Below are 18,678 nucleotides of genomic sequence, written 5' to 3' on the forward strand. Positions count from 1 at the left end.
TAAAGGAAATAATCACTGATCAGTTTCTGGATCAGAGTAGCTGATAATACGCTCAGGGTATATTAATTTTATTTTTAGAAGTAAAAAGTTGAATTCAGTTTTGATGCAGCACTTCTAGGTTCTGCATCTTCTTTTAAGCATTAGAGCTTCAAGGTTTTCATCTGCGCACAGGGAATTTTGATGCCACAGATGTTCATATGGGTGCAAACTGTGCAAGCTGCTCTTCCCATGGGAAGTAAAAAATGGGGGCTTTGATCTAACTCTCCAAAATGTTAAGACAGCGCTGAGTAAGTGAGGATGAGCCAGCAGTATGCTGCTGCTGAAGGAACACAAATATGATTTGGCAACAAAGCTTCCCACTTCATTCTGCACTCACCAGAACTCACCTGAAGTAGAAAAATAATGTTGACCGGGGCATCAGTCAAATCAGGACCTCACATGCCTGACAATCCAAGTCTGTGAGACTCCACCATGAGCTCACCAGGTGGCCTACGGATAACCACACTTTCACTCTTAGCCTCAATCTCCCCATAAGCATTATGGGATATAATAATACTGACTTGCTGTTACAGAAGGGTTTTGAATATTTTTTCATTGCATTTATGTCCCACCTTTTCCCCCATGGAGCTCAAGGTGCCTTCTGTGGTTCTTCTTAATTTAATCCTCACAACAACCGTGCGAGGCAGATCAGGCTAAAAGTGAGTGACTGGCCCAAGGCCACTCTGTGAGCCTCATGATGAGGCTGGATTTGAAGGCTGGTCTCCCATTTCCTAGTCCAGGACCTCAGGCTCTCATACTTTAAAGTGCTCTTCCAATGCTCAAAACAAAACGCTCGTCAACTTAACGTTTCTGTATTGCACAAGGAGTTCTCTCAAATGATGAAAATCTACTTCCCTCTCTTTTGCACAGATGCACTCCCATTGTGTAGATACTCGGGAGGTTTTTGCCAGGCCCCAAGGACTGCGAACTGTACCTTTGGAGAGATTACAAACGTCGCCTGTGGTTCTAATGAACGCTGCTGCAGGAGTAAGTGGTACCCATGAGTTGGTCCCACTCACGTGTGAATGTTTGCTCATTTTTAATCCTGATTTCCTGATCTAAACTTTGCATCTTCACTGGAGGAGGCAGAAGCAGGGCTTTGTTTGTGCTAAAGGGAATGTTAAGACAACCCTCAGTAAATGAGGATGAGCCAGCCGTCTGCTGGTGCTGAAGGAACGCATATGTGATTTGGCTACAAAGAGTCCCACTTCATTCTGCACTCACCAGACCTCAGCTGAAGTACCAAAATACATCACAATATCCAGCAGTAGAACCGGAGCTGGAAACCTGATGGTCCCTAAGGACCTGAACCAGGGGAGGAATTCTTGAATGCCAACAATGTTGATAGTTACAGGTAGGTAGCTGTGTTGGTCTGCCATAGTCAAAACAAAATGAAAAAATTCCTTCCAGTAGCATCTTAGAGACCAACTAAGTTTGTTATTGGTATGAGCTTTCGTGTGCACGTACGCTTCTTCAGATACACACAATGGTGATAGTTCATTCTGCCTCTTAGAAATACTGGAGAAATTAATTGAGAAGCAACTGCAATCTGAATCTGGAGATGAGAAATAATTTAATAGATCTATTCTAGCCTGTGATGGAGTCCTCAAAGTCAGAAGCTGTCAGTGGCCCATCCTGACATCCAGGGCCAGGAGATGTTGGCATTGATCTTGCAAATTCCTCTGACATCTCTTCTGGGCCTGGGCTTGCATGTCCTCTTCCTTTCTGCTATAGATTCCTGCATTGCAGGGTGGGCTTAAATGTTCCATTGAGTCCTTCCAACACTACAATTCTTTGATCCCCCCTCATTTCCTGAAGGTGAGCACTCCGACTCCAGGCTCCTGAAAGTGCCATCAATTACAGATTTCCTTCTTTCTTTTATTCAGGAGGACAATAATCAATGTAAGAGGAAAAGGGGGGTTCTGCCAGGAGGAACTCACCAAACGCTGCCCATCTGGCCTAACTCTTCCGGCTTACTGTGGCTTCAATTCACAATGCTGTGCCCTTGAGTGACATCAGTGAGCATCCCACATCCAAAAGTGTGAACACCTGATGGCTACGCTGATTCTTCTGGATCTTTGCTTGTGGAAGTGGGCCTGATCAATCCATTTGTGAAGCAAGCAATGAAACAAAGATCAGTCTGTTCAGATGATCATCTAATTAAACACATATTAACCTGCAAATTTAAAATGTATTTTTTTCATTTAAAAAAAAAAAGCATTTATGACTAAATATGACCCTCCTCCAGTGGAAGCACATCATAGCTGCCCAAGATCCCTCTTGACTGAAGTTCTCATCACCGTGTCCCAGGAGGAGATAACTGCAGCCAATCCTTTTCATGCACCCAGGCAGAGCTTGGGTTTCGCTGCCCAGCTGGTTATGTGAACACGGGAGGGATAGGCTGAACACAACCCAGACTGGAGCCATGACCTAACGGGAACTGATTATTCAGGATCCACTGCCTTGTGGGTGCCCATAGGTCACTGAGAGTGGTATTTAATGCTGCTGAATGCACATCAGGTTTATTGATTTCTATGGGTGTACTCTGAGTAGGAGTCAGAATTTTCTGAAAGGTGTTTTCTGGAATTTTGAGAAGGAAAGAAGGAACTCAGGGAGGTGCCAGGGGGAGGTGGGACTTGTAATGCTCCAATGGCAGTTCCCTGACATCTACCTCCCCCCCCAGGACCCCCTCCACCCCCGGCCCGACCTTCTGATCCAACCTCGTCCCTTTCCTCGGACGACGATGCGGGGAATCCCCTGAAGGAGCTGTCGCCATCCTCTGAGGATTCAAAACCCGCTTCCCCATTTCCATAGCTTAGAAACACTGAACAGAACTGAAACCTGGATTCCAGAAACAACTGAGCTAACCGTTTGCCAAATTTACTTCCGGATCTTCTGTTATGGTTGCCGGTGCACAGAGACATCGGAGGACAGCCAATGCTAGCCCTGCTCAATATATTCTATAAACTGGGCAAAGTCAGTATCGCTTCATATAAGTAACAGTGACTTTATTTATTCAGCTAAGAGCTATCAGTTCCATATTTGCAGAGAGTCAATTAGATATTTAGGTATAATCATACCAATGGATATTACTGATTTAGTAGCATGTAATTTAAACAAAGTAATCGATGAGTTTTCTTTATATATTAATAGATGGGAGTCATTTAAACTGCCCTTATGCGGAAGGGTTAACACTCTCAAAGGAACATTATTCCCAGAATAATCTATAGTGGGAGTATGATTCCAGGTCATATATGTAGTAAATATTTCCAGAAAAGGAATTCCTTAATTAGGAAATGTCTATGGGGTTCTGCAACTCCAATAATATCCTTACTAAAAATGTAATTATCAATTAAAAAATGAGGATTTGGCATTCAGGAAGGATATTGACCAGAGGGACAGAGGAGGGCTGTCAGATGATCAAGGCTCTGAAAGCCTCATCTCGCTTAAGAGGCCGGGAGCCAGCGCTGTCCGAAGACACTTCCGGGTCACGTGACCAGCGTGACGGAGCTGCTCTGGCGAGGCAGCACCAGCGCAGCGCACGGAAATGCTGTTACTTTCCCGCTATAAAGCGGTACCTATTTATCTACTTGCACTTAGGGGTGCTTTCGAACTGCTAGGTGGGCAGGAGCTGGGACCGAACGACGGGAGCTCACCCAGCCACGGGGATTCGAACCGCCGACCATGTGATTGGCAAGTCCTAGGCACTGAGGTTTTACCCACAGCACCACCCGCGTCCCTTTGTTTAAATTACATGCTACTAATTTGGTAATATCCATTGGTATGATTATACCTAAATATCAAATTGACTCTTGTAGCCTTATTGGAGTTCACCGATTGGGTCTGCGTTGCTCCCGGACGGGAGGAAGGAAGTCAAACGACACCGTGGTTGATTCAAAGAAAAAGTTTATTCTGCTCTCCGGATAGCAGAAGGCACTTGCGTGATCTGTCCACAGCAAGTCCAAAGAAATGAGAAATTTCATGCAGTATATATATCCTCCAGGCACCCTCTCCCTCCTTCCCCAGGAATACAACCACGTCAGCCTATCCACGCAGGTTGACATCACAGATGTTCCTGCTTCAGCATTCTTAACCATAAAAGGGATTTCCTTCCTGTACTTCTGACCATAAAAGGACATTCCTGTTCCTACTCTTATCTTTGAGCAAGAGGTCACCATCTCCAAGAACACACTCTGGCGCTGTTCCCGGACTAGGTCTGTGTGTCTTTGTGGTCTTTGTGGTCAGCACGTAAGATAAGGCACAGACGTGTCTTCCCTGTTCTACTGGTACAGTCAAGGCCATCATTGCTGTCACAAACTGATAAAGGAGAGGGCTCAGAGCACTTGTCTGTTCAGCCGGGTTTTTGTTTGTACATTGACTTAGAGCTCAAGTTAATGGATTTTAGCTAAGGAAAAATAGGGATTTTGGTGCGTATTTCAAACTGCCTCCATAGTCAGTTTTGGGTTTGGGAAACCCATTCCTTCACTCTCTGCAAATTTGGAACTGATAGTTCTTAGCTGAATAAATAAAATCACTGTTATTTATATGAAGCGATACCGACTTTGCTCAATTGATAAAATATCTTGAGCAGGGCTAGCATTGGATGTCCTCCAATGTCTCTTTGCACCAGCAACCATAACAGAAGATCCAGAAGAAAATTTGGCAAACGGTTGGTTCAGTTCTTTCTGGAATCCAGGTTTCTGTTCTTTTCAGTGTTTCTAAGCTATGACACACCCAAGGCTTGCCCAGTTTACTGAAATTTTGGGCAGACAACCAAACATTAGCACAGGGAGCATGGATGGATTCTTAGATAACAAAATCTCAGACCCTCCTACATTCTGCCAATTAAACTTGGGACTTGCGTCTTTCAGTGCCATACTCCCGGGCAAATGAGCTGGGGCTTCCCCTCTTCAGCCCCCTGTTGTTGTTGTTGTCTCCTCCTCCTCCAGTGGGGGCAGCATTGGGCAGAGGAAGCATGGCAACTGAGTCCAGTGGTTGCAGCCTGACCTGCATCACCAGCAGCTCCCCTCCTCCTCTGCTTCCATGGACTAAAGCGCAGCCACCTTATTTTTCCCAAAGACATTTGTCTTTGGGTGCTGAGCTCTCACAAGAGCCAGCTGACTGGCGAGGGAGCTCAGCACAAAAACTGGGACATACAATCAGAAACTGGGATAGCTTCTGTAATTCCGGGATGTCCCAGTTGAATCAGGGCTGTTGATGGATAAGCAATCTAGTCATGACAGCAGGCATAGTTGACCTGTGACCCTCCGATTGTTGTTGGACTACAATTCCCATCATCCATGAACTGCAATTCTCACAAGCCCTGGTTTATTCTGCATGGGTTGAAGCCAAAGGGAGAGGGGGAGGAAATTATAAGCAGCATGAGGATGAGCTGAGCCCACTCATGGTAGCCACTGACACTACCTCCCCGCCCCCCCCAAAGATACTCTTTCCTCAGTCCATTTCAGCGCCCCCTGCCCCAACCTGGTTTCCTAACATTCTTTCTCCTTTCCACTGCTGATTTCTTTCTCCTCCCTGGAGTCTTCCTGACCAGTCAATGATCGCATTGTGGAAGTATACCTGAAGGAGCATCTCTACCCTCATCATTCAGCCCCGACACGGAGGTCCGGCCCCAAGGACCTTTTGGCAGTTCCTTCATTGGGAGAGGCGACAGGGAAGCAGGCAGAGGGCCTTTTAGGTAGTGGTGACTATGGAACTAAGGTCAACGGCACCAGCGTGGTATTGATCTAAGACCTGGGAGACATGGGCTCACGGGAGAAAACAATTTACATCGCCTTGAGTTCTTTGGGGAACGTTGGGAGAGAAATGTCTAAACAAACAAATTGAAAGTAGCATGGATATGTGTTCCTATGTTTTGAACTTTAGATATCCTTTTCTGCTTCTATTTTATTTTAATTGGCATCTGCAATTATACTTGGCTATGTTATGAATTAATATATGTAAATTAAAGTTGAAAAGAAAGACCCAGATCAATGATTGAATCTGGGATCTTGATCACTAGGCAGCAATAGCCCTTCCCGACTCTTTAGTCCCACCTCCTCCCTGGCACCTCCCTGAGTTCCTTCTTTCATTCTCTTTTTATATATATATATATTCTCTTTATTAGTTTCCATTAACCAAAGAAACACAAACAACAGCTAAACAAAGACACAACAAAAAAGAAAACAAACAAAAGACATCATACAAATAGTTGACTTCCCTCCACCTCGGCTTTGGATTATATAACAAAAGATTTTCAATTTACGACATCTACGCGTCGAAGGGTTATATTAAACCTACTGTGAATTTTTAAATTTCTTATATCTGCTTCAATATATGTTATAAATTTGTTCCATTCCTTAATAAACTTTGTGTCTTTCTGGTCTCTAATTTTTTGTGTCATTTTTGCCAATTCTATGTATTCGAATAATTTACTTTGCCACTCTTTAACTGTTGGGATATTTGTTGTCTTCCAGTTTTGTGCTATCAGTATTCTAGCAGCTGCTGTTGCATATTGAAATAATATCTGATCCTCTTTCTTAATTTCACCTCCAATCATCCCCAAAAGAAAAGCTTCTTGTTTTTTAACAAAGGTGTATTAAAAAAAAAAATTTAGTTCATTATAGATAAGTTCCCAAAACTTTTTAATTTTTTCACAAGTCCACCACATATGGTAGAAATTGCCTTCCTTAATTTTGCATTTCCAGCATGCATTATCTCCAGTCTTATAGATTTTTTCTAATTTTACAGGTGTGATGTACCAACGGTACATCATTGTCTCCATATTTTCTCTAAGTGCAACACAAGCTGTGAATTTCATTTCTTTATTCCAAAGAATAAACTGTCATATTCCAAAATATATCCCAAATCTGTCACCCATTTTACCATAACTTCTTTTATCTCCTCGTCTTTAGTATCCCATTCTAACAACTGATTATACATTTTAGATAAGAGTTTGGATTTCCCTGCCAATATTTCTACTTGAAATCTAGATTTTTTTTCATTCATCCCTATCTTTTTATCTTTATTCCACAGAGCATTAATTTGATGAAATTGTAGCCAGCCTGTTAGTTTATTTCCTAACTCTTCATATGTTTTGATTTTCCATCCTTTTTCTGTTCTAACCAGTAGATCTTCATATGTCCATCTTTCACCTTCCAAATTTATTTTTTTAATTGTTAAAATATCGATTGGTGATACCACCAGGGGGTCTTTCCTTCAAGGAATCTTTTGTTTCTCTCCCATACCTCTAGCAGTGGTCCTCTGATAATGTGGTTGGAGAATCCTCTATGTACTCTTCCCTTATTGTGCCACAAGTATGCATGCCATCTGAATAACAATCCACTCCTTAATCCAACAAAGGCACGAGGCTTCATAGTATAATTTCAGGTTTGGCACCGCAAATCCTCCTCTATCTCTTCGGTCTGTGAGTAATTTAAATTTAATTCTTGGTCGTTTCCCCTGCCAAATAAATTTTTGATAAAATTTTTTGCCAATCCTTGAATATTGTGGTTCCCCTAATCACCGGAATATTTTGAAATAAAAACAACAATTTTGGAAGTATGTTCATCTTAATTGCCACCATTCTTCCTGACCATGATAATTTTATCCTGTTCCAGGTATCCAAGTCCTTTTTTATTTCTTTCCAGGTGTTTGTGTAATTATCCTCCATTAAATTTATATTTTTCGTAGTTAACCATATTCCCAAGTATTTTACCTTTTTTACAACTTTATTTCGGCACTGTGATTCTAAATAGTTTTTTAAATCTTCCCCCATGTTCTTGGTCATCATTTTGGTTTTTATTCTTTTAGCTTAAAGCCCAATAGCTTTCCAAATTCTTCTAATAGTTCTATTACCCTACCAACACTTTTTTGTGGTTCTTCTAATGATAACATCAAATCATCGGCGTACGCTTTCAGTTTATATTCTTTTGTCCCAATTTTAATTCCACGTATCTCTGGTGTTATTCTTATCTTATTCGCAATTATTTCTAAGACCAATATGAACAAAAGAGGTGACAGAGGGCAACCTTGTCTCGTACCCTTCAAGATCTCAAATGATTCAGTTAAATCATTATTAAGAATCAGTTTAGCTCTTTGGCTCGAGTAGATCGCTTTTATTCCCTCCAAAAATGTGCCCTCTATACCTACTGTTTCCATACATTTTAATAAAAATTGCCAGGATACATTGTCGGAAGCTTTTTCGGCGTCAACAAAAATTAGCCCCGGGCCAGAATTCGCCGGCTACACAACCCGCAAACATGAACTGTCGGCCCACAAGGGGTGCCTGTTATGGGGAAGCAGAGTCGTTGTTCCCCAGCCCCTCCGCAAAAGGGTCCTCACAGCCCTACACAAGACACATCCGGGGTAGTAAGAATGAAGGCCCTTGCCAGGAGTTATGTGTGGTGGCCGGGGATCGATGGAGAGATAGAGGCCTGGGTCAAACACTGCCAGGCCTGCCAAGAATCCCGCCCAGATCCCCCAAGGGCCCCAGTCCAGTCCTGGGAGTCCGCCCGAGCACCATGGTCACGCCTGCATGTGGATTTCGCTGGCCCCTTTCAGGGGAAAACATTCTTGATAGTGGTGGACTCCTACACCAAATGGCTGGAAGTCGCACTGGTACCATCCACTTCCACGTCCACAGCCATCCGGGTACTACACAGGCTGTTTGCAACCCACGGGCTCCCTGACACTCTCGTCTCAGACAACGGGACTGCATTTACGTCAGGAGAATTCCAAACCTTCACAGCGCAGAACGCCATCCGCCACATCCGTTCGGCGCCGTTCCACCCTGCCACCAATGGCCAAGCAGAACGCATGGTGCGGACCACCAAGGACACCCTTCGCCGCATGACGCAAGGGGACTGGGAGTACCACCTTGCCACATTCCTTCTAGCACAGCACAGCACCCCCAGCTCAATGACTGGCTGGAGCCCCGCTGAACTACTAATGGGTCGGCGCCTTGCAATCAGATTGGACCGCCTTCACCCCGATAGAGCTCAGGAAGAGGTAGTGGTGGGGGAAGGCAGGAACCCCCGGACCTTCGAGGCCCAGGACCCAGTGTACGCAAAGAATTTTGGGGCAGGCCCAGCATGGGTACCCGCCACAGTCACCAGGGTCACTGGCCCCGTGTTGTACGAGGTGCTAACGGATGGGGGGGCAATGCTGGCGCCGCCACTGCGACCAGATACGGCGACGATTCCCGGGAGAAAACCAGGAGGAGGACAGGTCAGAGGAGTCCCAAGGGAACAGCGGGGCAGTGAGGCCCATAGAGCAGGAGGGGCCAGCAGGAGAGGCAGAATCAGTAAATACAGAGAGGACCCGTGAGGCCGAAAGGACACCGGAACCAGAACCACGACTGAGCGAGCCGGTTGCACCAGACCAAACAACCCCATCACAGCCAGCATCCTTGGAACACGAGCCATAACCTGGAGCCCGGACCAGGGAACACCCCAGGCCGCAACGGACACGTAGGCCGCCGGCATACCTTGAGGACTATGAATGCGACATCCCGGGCAGGACTGGAACTTAGAGGGGAGGGGTGTTATGTACTGAGTTGAATAGGATCCAAACTGCAGCAGTCTGATTGGTCCTAGAACAATAGGATCCAAAATGCAGCAGTCTGATTGGTCCTAGAACAATAGGATTCAGAATGCAGCAGTCTGATTGGTCCTAGAACAATGCAGCAGGATGATTGGTTTGCAGGAACCACCCAGTTCTGCTCCAGATAGAAGTGAATCCACAACCTGATTGGCTTACAGTAGAATTCCGGAATTAGCCAATCATGTGCAGCCCATTGTGTAAATAATGTATATAAAGCAGATACTGTGAGGGGACTTCCATTCATTCCTCCTCACCACTATGAGCTAAATAAAGAGCATGAAATCACTTTGCGACTCTGAGTATATTTCAGTTGCCAAATCATGTTTGTGTTCCTTCAGCAGCAGCAGACTGCTGGCTCATCCTCACTTACTCAGCGCTGTCTTAACATTTTGGAGAGTTAGATCAGAGCCCCCATTTTTTACTTCCCATGGGAAGAGCAGCTTGCACAGTTTGCCCCCATATGAACATCTGTGGCATCAAAATTCCCTGTGGATAGATGAAAACCTTGAGGCTTTAATGCTTAAAAGAAGATGCAGAACCTAGAAGTGCTGCATCAAAACTGAATCCAACTTTTTACTTCTAAAAATAAAATTAATATACCCTGAGCGTATTATCAGATACTCTGATCCAGAAACTGATCAGTGATTATTTCCTTTAGCACAAGCAAAGCCCTGCATTGTCCAGTGAAGATGGAGAGTGTAGATCAGGAAAACAGGATTAAAAATGAGCAAACTATTGCACAAGTGGGACCACCAAGTCATGGATATAACTTACTCCTACAGCAGCGTGCATTAGGACCACAGGAGATGTTTGTAATCTCTCCAAAGGTACAGTTCTTAGTGATTGGGGCCTGGCAAAATCCTCCCGAGTATCTACAAAATGGAGTTTCATCTGTTCAAAAGAGAGGGAATTAAATTGTCATTATTTGAAAGGACTTCTTGTGCAAAATATAAACATTCATTTGACTGATGTTTTGTTTTGAGCATTGGAAGAGCATTTCCAAGTATGAGAGCGTGAGGTCCTGGACCAGAAATTGGGAGACCAGCCTTCAAATCCAGCCTCATCATGAGGCTCACAGAGTGGCCTTGGGCCTCTCAGGGTCGTCGTGAGGATTAAATTAGGAAGAACCACAGAAGGCATCTTGAGCTCCATGGAGAAAAAGGTGGGATATAAATGCAATGAGTAAATAAATATTCAAAGCCTTCTGTTACAGCAAGTCAGTATTATTATGTCCCAGAATACCGATGGGGAGATCGAGGCTGAGAGTGAAAGCCTGGTTTACCCGAGGCCAGCTGGTGAGCTCATGGTGGAGTTTTACAGATTTGGATTGTCAGGCATGGGAAGTCCTGATTTGACTGACATCATCAATTTCACATAGAATGGTTGATTTGCGGGGGGGGGGGTCCTGTTTATATATTGGGATGCGGGTCGTGCTGCAGTGTAAACCACCGAGCCTCTTGGGCTTGCCGAGTGGAAGGTTTCTGTTCAAATCCCCACGATGGCGTGATCTCCCTTTGCTCGGTCCCACCTTCTGCCAACCTAGCAGTTCAAAAGCATGTCAAAGTGCAAGTTGATAAATAGGTACTGCTGCAGCGGGAAGGTAAGCAGTGTTTCCATGCGCTACTCTGGTTTTGCCAGAAGCGGCTTAGTCATGCTGACCACATGACCTGGAAAGACTGTCTGCAGACAGACAAGGGCTCCCTCAGCCAGTAAAGTGAGAGGAGCGCAGCAACCCCAGAGTTGTTCTCGACTGGACTTCAATGTCAGGGGTCCTTTACCGTTACCTTTTTATATATATTTATTTACCGCATATTTACCTCTTTTGCGAAAACAAAACAACTCAATGGATATCACTTACCCCTGCAGCAGGTTCCGTTGCTGCCACAGGGGAACCCGTAAATTTCTCCATTGGCAAAGTTTGTAGTTGCCGGGAATTGGCAACTTCCTCCAAATAGTAAACAGAAAACTTGCCCTGTTAAAAAGAGAAGACAAGTAAAAAAAAAAAAATTATGGGGCAAAGTGGTTGCCAACTACTTTTTTCCTAACCAGAACCGTGCGTATTTAATGGGATGACCAACTTTTACAGGCTTCTGCTGCCTCTCAACCTGCTAACTACTATTTCATTGGCCAAAATTAGCAAGGGTCAGATCGGTCCTCCTTCTTTGCAAACATTCCAGCTGATTCCTGAACCTTTTAAGGGTGTTGATACTCAGCTGCACCCAGCCACTTGGGTAGCATGAAATTATGATGATGATTACTGCTCCTGGGAACTTTTCAGAACAGCTGCCAAACCTAAATTTTACAGGTTGCTAATGGAAGGGGAGAAAAATGAGCAGATAATGCACCCACAGACCCACATAACTGGCCACTAAATCAGCCTTCATTCCATTCTATTGAAGGTTCCCCTTTGCTTTCAACATCTGTGTTCAACAGGGCATATTATCTCTGCATTTCAACATTCCTTTCAACATCAAAATTACAGCTGTTCTGAGCTTCAGAAATACCTTGCCATTTGTTCCCTCTCTGAGAATGATATTTTCTGTAATCTCCCCAGTAGTGTTGCCAATGTGTCTTCCTCAGCTCACACCCAACTGTGCTGGCTATAGAATTTCTCGGTTACCAGCCAGGTGAGAAGGGAGTAAGGCCCACCCATTTGCCCAGGGGGCACAATCTCTTCATTGGCTGTACTCATGGGATCCTGAGGTGGCAACTGTGGGCATTCTTTAACAAAGAAACTTGCTGGGTTAGGTCCACAATGGAATCCTCCATTAGATTTTTTTCTCTCCATAGATCCAGGACCTCTGAAATTAGAAAGGACTTGGGGATCATGCACACTAACTCTTCCAAACTCACAGCAATATAAATGACCACCATGGAACATGCCTTCTGGCTCAAGTCAACATCCTGAACATTTCTGCTTTTGCAAAATTCATGTATTCAAATTCAACTTCATTATTAAATAGGTTTTTAAATCCTTTCCTCCCCACCCCTTTTTAAGCAGCCAGATAGGATAGGAAGCTGCCAAGTCAGACTGCTGTTCCATCAAGCTCATAGCTGCCTACACTGACAGGCAGCAGTTCTTTAGCGTTGCTGACCAGGGAAATACCTGGAACTCAACCTGAGACCTTCTGCATTTGCAGCAGATGCTCTCCCCCCTGAGCTTCAGCTGCTCTCTTACCTGCAACAATGCGAAAGAGGATGAAGACCAGAGCAAAGCTCAGGTAAAGCTCTCTGCCAAAGGGAAGGCACTCTAAGGCAGAAGGCAGTCGACTTTGGATGGAATAAGGAGGTTCTCTTTATTTATAGTGTTGCGGTGCCAAAAAGATGCTGAAACACACATCTGTCTCTTCTTCTTCCTCTTCTTCTTCTTCTTCTGCCTTTTTTCCATTCTCTTCTTCTTCTTCCCCCGATTCTGATTCTTCCTTGGCACCTGCTCCTTTTTCTGCTCCTTTGTCTTCTTCAACTTCTCCATCTTCTGCTTTTAGTTCTTTATACCTTCTCAGAAACTTCCCTGTTTCTTCTGGACTCATCAATCTGCGCTTTTTACTTTTGTAAAAAAAAGAAATTCCCTCTGGAAATTCCCATTTGAATTCAATGTTGTTTTTCTTAAGAACCTGCACCAATGGTTTGTATGGGTCTGTTCGTTTCAATAGTCTTATTGGTATGTCTTTAAAGATGATTATGTAACTTCCATCTATGTAAAGTCTTTTCTCTCTATTCTTCTGTAATATCAAATTTCTCATTTCCCTATCCTTGAAAGTGATTAAACAATCTCCTGGAAATTTTCTTGTTTTAGTTGTTCTTACTCTCATTCTAAATACATTTTGTACTGTTTTAGCTACCTCTTCTATTGGTAACTCCATCCATTGGGCTAATTCCGATATCAGTCTCTCTTTAATATTTTCATTCTGTATCTCCGGGACGGCTCTCAACCTCAGGTTAATTTCCCTCTGTCTCAATTCATTCATGGCAATCGCATCTTTAATTTCTTCTTGTGATTTATTTAATTCCAACATCTCCACTCTGATCCTCTCTTCCTCTCGCCTCACTTCCTTCATTTCTTGTTTCATCTTCTTAAATCCCTCCGCTAATGAATGAGTTCTCTTAGATGCCTCTTTTATTTGTCCTTTAAGCTCATTTACTGTCTCATCAATTTTTTTATCCATTTTCCCAATCTTATTGTCTACTGATTCTAGTTTTGATTCTAAGTTCTTCTCACTTTGTTTTATTTCAGCAAACATCCTCAAAATTTCTGCTTTAAAATCTGCTTCTTGTTTAGACCCTTTCCTCTCTTCTGGTGTCCCCCCATCTGCCCCTTTCTTTTGCTGGTGTGTCATCTTTGTTAAATGTTCTAACAGTCCTCAAATAATAATTAAATCCATTTTTTACACTTTGTCGATTTTCCAATTTATAATTATAAAATATGGTTTATCAGTTTTCAGCCCAACCGTAACTTTGGGAGATGATGAGGAGTAGGAGATCAAGGCAAAAATCGAAACAAAACAAAACAAATCTTCTTGCCACCAATTAGGCTATTCCTCTGAATAAGTTGATTCCCTGAAAACCATCCAAAAAATTTTATATTCCAAATATATTCCAGATATTCCTCCAAAGAGCCAAGACTTCTTGCCACATTAATCCAAAGGTACCTCCTGGAAGGGAGAGTAGCTTAAATCTAAATTAGTTTCAATGTCCACCACTCAGCCAGATTATTTAAATAAGAAGGAAATAAAAATATTAACGTAGGCCCAAAGGAGAAGGAGTTTCCAAAAATCTTCCCAAAAAACCCTTTTCCAAAAGTATATCCAATTGGTAACGTTTCCCAAAATTGTATCCAAATGTCAAAACTCCAGAGGCGAAATTCCAAAAAAGAGAAAAAGAAAGCAATGAAAACAAGCACAGATCATTTACCAGTACTAAAGAGGCACAAGTCACTTCTCAATATTATATCTCTTCGCCGAGAAGAAAAACAAGAAAAATAAGTTGTAGTATCTCATTCCTTCCACTAGGGTAACAGATCCCCCCTGTAATATATGCAGTTTAAAAGTTTAAAAGTTCCCAATTCAAAAAAAAGGGGGGGTTCCCAATTGCAAATAATACTGTACTTAAATGGCAGAGGCAGCTATAATCCTTTTTGGTTAATAAAGACTCAAAAAATAAAGTCTAAAAAACCTGTTTCCACCAAACCGCCATTCCAACAAGGTATTAATAATGGAGTTGGAAGCTCCTTTTCCGTTTCGCAGTTCTTTGTTCTTTTAAAAGTGAAAGTAAAGAAAAACTTTAATCCTCTATGTTTCCCTCCGTTACATCAAAGACTTCAGACTTCCTCAATCTTAAATTTCTGTTCTCCCTTTTGGCTTTAACAGTCCCTTAATACTTTGTAACTTCTTAAAAAGTTACTTTTTAGTAAAGTTCATGGAGAGAAAAGAAACAATAACCGCCAGCGGCAACTCACTTTTCCTTTCCAGCTCTGCACGCTGCGTTGCGTCTGTCCTGATTCCAGATGACAACTGAACTCCAAACTTTTCTCTCTGTGCTTCGAATCCTTCCTTAAATTATTGCCATAGAATTATAATCCAATTTGGTCCGAATTTCTTTTATTTGAGAATGGAGCGCTTCTCTTGCAAGCTCGGGGCTTCGCTATTCGGATGTAGAAAATGTCTTCCCGTAGCCCGCTGACCCGCTCCGCCGTTCTCTTTGCTCCTTTTGGAGTTACCTGATAGCTGGGCGGGCTGCTCCTGGCTTTGCTGGGAACCTGTCACTCTGGATATCCCCCCAGAGATTAAATTTGGGGGCTACTGTGCCCTGTAGCACCCCTTTTCATCTGAAATAGCACGGGATTCTCCTCACAGAAAAATCCCCGCTTGCGGCAGGATTGCGCTCCACCGGAAGTCCCCCTCTACAGAGCACTCTTTAGTAAAACAGCAGTGTTGAGATGATAGGAAATCTCCAGCAAAGGCATTGAAACCTAGGACAATGCATCGCAGGCTGAGACTGAGACTCAGGAGCCCATAGCGGTCAAGGGTTCGGAAGCTGAACGCCTGCAGTTCTTTGAAGAGGCCAGTTGTGATGAATATGACACTAAGGATCTTGACGTTTTGATGGTGAAATGGTGGAATGTCTTTGGCTTGGAACCAGGAGAAAAAGTAGCACCAAGAGTAATACCAAGAGTGGTACCTCGAGTTACAAACACTTCAGGTTACAGACTCCGCTAACCCGGAAGTAGTACCTTGGATTAAGGACTTTACTTCAGAATGAGAACAGAAATCACACACCTGAGGCACAGCAGCAGCTGGAGGCCCCATTAGCTAAAGTGGTACCTCAGATTAAGAACAGTTTCAGGTTAAGAACGGACCTCCGGAATGAATTAAGTATGTAACCAGAGGTACCACTGTATCTCGAATGGCCTACTAGGCGACCAAATCGGCTCCCGATCGCTGCAAACCCGGAAGCAGGTGTTCCTGTTCGTGAATGTTTTTCGGAAGCCGAAATTTCAACATGGCTTCCGCTGCTTCCAATTGCATGTAGGAAGCTCCTGCAGCCAATCAGTGGCCGCGCCTTGGCTTTTGAACGTTTCCTGGAGTCGAACAGGGTCCTGAAACAGATTAAGTTTTAAACAGATTAAGATCTAAGGTCCGACTGTACATCAAATTCAAAGCTGAAAAAGAAAATAACTAAAACAAAAGAAGAAAAGTATTGAAGAAAAAATGTAAAGAAAACACAAGCATTGTGTTTACTGAACATGGGGAGTTAATTCACCAGTGGCCACCCACACAAAAATCTGTCCATGACGAAGCAGAAGATGATGATGACAGTGATGGAATCAGTCTCAACAAAGCAAAATAGCGGCTTCCAGAAGAGGACAAATTTGACAAAGAAGAATATAGGAAGAATTCCTATATTCAGAAAGAAAAGGCAGCAAGAAGAGAAGCCAGAAAGAAAAATGCAAAAATGGAAGAGGAATGTGTCGCCTTTCTGGGTCGCAGTGAAAATGGTGATGAATTTGATCCAAGCATCCTTCCAGACCCTGACAGATATACAGACTCAGACCAAGAGGCTGATCCAGAAAACCACTGGGGTGGCCCTGGGATGGACAAGAGACATTCTGCTGGAAGCACATCAGCAGTAGAAACAGCGCCAAGAGGAAAGAAGACTACGCAAAGAGGACTTGTTTGCAACGATAGAGAAAGGCCTTTCCCTTGTGGAAGATGACTCATTAGTAATAATAATAATAATAATAATAATAATAATAATAATAATAATTTATTATTTATACCCCGCCCATCTGGCTGGGCTTCCCCAGCCACTCTGGGCGGCTTCCAAAAAAATATTAAAATACTGTAATGCATCAAACATTAAAAGCTTCCCTAAACAGGGCTGCCTTCAGATGTCTTCTAAAAGTCTGGTAGTTGTTGTTCTCTTTGACATCTGGTGGGAGGGTGTTCCACAGGGAGGGTGCCACTGCTGAGAAGGCCCTTTGCCTGGTACCCTGTAACTTGGCTTCTTGCAGTGAGGGAACCACCAGAAGGCCCTCAGTGCTGGACATCAGTGTCCAGGTAGAACGATGTGGGTGGAGAAGCTCCTTTAGATATACTGGACCGAGACCGTTTAGGGCTTTAAAGGTCAGCACCAACACTTTGAAATGTGCTCGGAAACATACTGGGAGCCAATGTAGGTCTTTCAAGACCGGTGTTATGTGGTCTCGGCGGCCGCTCCCAGTCACCAGTCTAGCTGCCGCATTCTGGACTAGTTGTAGTTTCCGGGTCACCTTCAAAGGTAGCCACACGTAGAGCGCATTGCAGTAGTTCAAGCGGGAGATAACCAGAGCATGCACCACTCTGGCGAGGCAGTCTGCAGGCAGATAGGGTCTCAGCCTGCGTACCAGATGGAGCTGGTAAACAGCTGCCCTGGACACAGATTTGACCTGTGCCTCCATGGACAGCTGTGAGTCCAAAATGACTCCCAGGCTGCGCACCTGGTCCTTCAGGGGCACAGTTACCCCATTCAGGACCAGGGAGTCCTCCACACCTGCCCGCCTCCTGTCCCCCCAAAACAGTACTTCTGTCTTGTCAGGATTCAACCTCAATCTGTTAGCCGCCATCCATCCTCCAAGTGCCTCCAGACACTCACACAGGACCTTCACCGCCTTCACTGGTTCTGATTTCAAAGAGAGGTAGAGCTGGGTATCATCCACATACTGATGAACACCCAGCCCAAATCCCCTGATGATCTCTCCCAGCGGCTGCATGTAGATGTTGAAAAGCTTCCGGGTTAACGCCTCTGGCAATGGCGGATTTCCTCTGATCGGGAGGAATCCACTTCATGAGAATTAGGGTCTGGACCGCCGCGGCGAGGCGGAGACCCATTAAAAACCACAGGTGGGAGAAGCCTGTGGACGTGGGATTCGGCTGGCACCTTTCGCGCCTCCCCTACTCGTGGGAAAACCCAGTTTCGGGGATCCAGAGCGACGTGGGGTAAATGGCGCAGTGCTTCGAATCGACTGCTTTTTTCACGGAGTGAAGCCGCATTGCTGTTGCCGGAGAGCGCTGACTTTTTCCTGTGGACAATTGGATTTTAAACAACTGCTTGTGAGTAGAACGGAAAATTGGACTATGAAATTTCTTAATTTGGCACTGAAGCGGGAAGGTCTAAACAGGAAGTCCGCCTTCCGCTTTTGTAAATAGATTGAAGCAAAGACATTGCAAGCTAGAGTCTGGAAAGTCGTCTGTAAAGGATTAAATTTCCATCATTTAAAATTACTAAACCCCCTTGGAAGCAGGAGAAGAGGGGGGAATCTTTTTAGACTGTTTAAACCTCCAGAAGAGAAAGTAAAGAAAGATAAATTTCCACTGTCTTGAACCTGGGAGCGGGGTGTCAGGACAGACGCTTTGGGGAAGTTCATTGATTGTGGACAAATGTTTTTGACAGATAGTTAAAAAAGAGAAACATATTGATTCCAATGTTCCCTCTTGCATTTAAAAGAAACAAAATATCTGAAAAAGGAAAGGAACTTTGTTGCTAGATCTGCTTTTAAAA

The 18,678-nt window shown here is 44.0% G+C and overlaps 2 protein-coding genes across 2 annotated transcripts in view; one reads left to right on the forward strand and one right to left on the reverse strand.

Moving 5' to 3' along the window:
• LOC308474636 (uncharacterized protein) overlaps positions 1–18,678 on the reverse strand; it is a 158,425-nt gene that overhangs the window by 83,991 nt on the left and 55,756 nt on the right. The gene's annotated exons all lie outside the window — the stretch shown is intronic.
• Positions 1–18,678, forward strand: part of LOC308474626 (uncharacterized protein) — a 93,853-nt gene that overhangs the window by 7,464 nt on the left and 67,711 nt on the right. Inside the window, exon 4 of the mRNA XM_081001171.1 lies at positions 910–1,026. Within this exon, the coding sequence (XP_080857297.1) occupies positions 910–1,026 (117 nt within the window). The remainder of the gene's footprint in view (positions 1–909; positions 1,027–18,678) is intronic.

The sequence above is a fragment of the Podarcis pityusensis genome, assembly GCF_964106645.2.
Source record: "Podarcis pityusensis genome assembly, chromosome: 3".
NCBI classification, from domain to species: Eukaryota; Metazoa; Chordata; class Lepidosauria; order Squamata; family Lacertidae; genus Podarcis; species Podarcis pityusensis.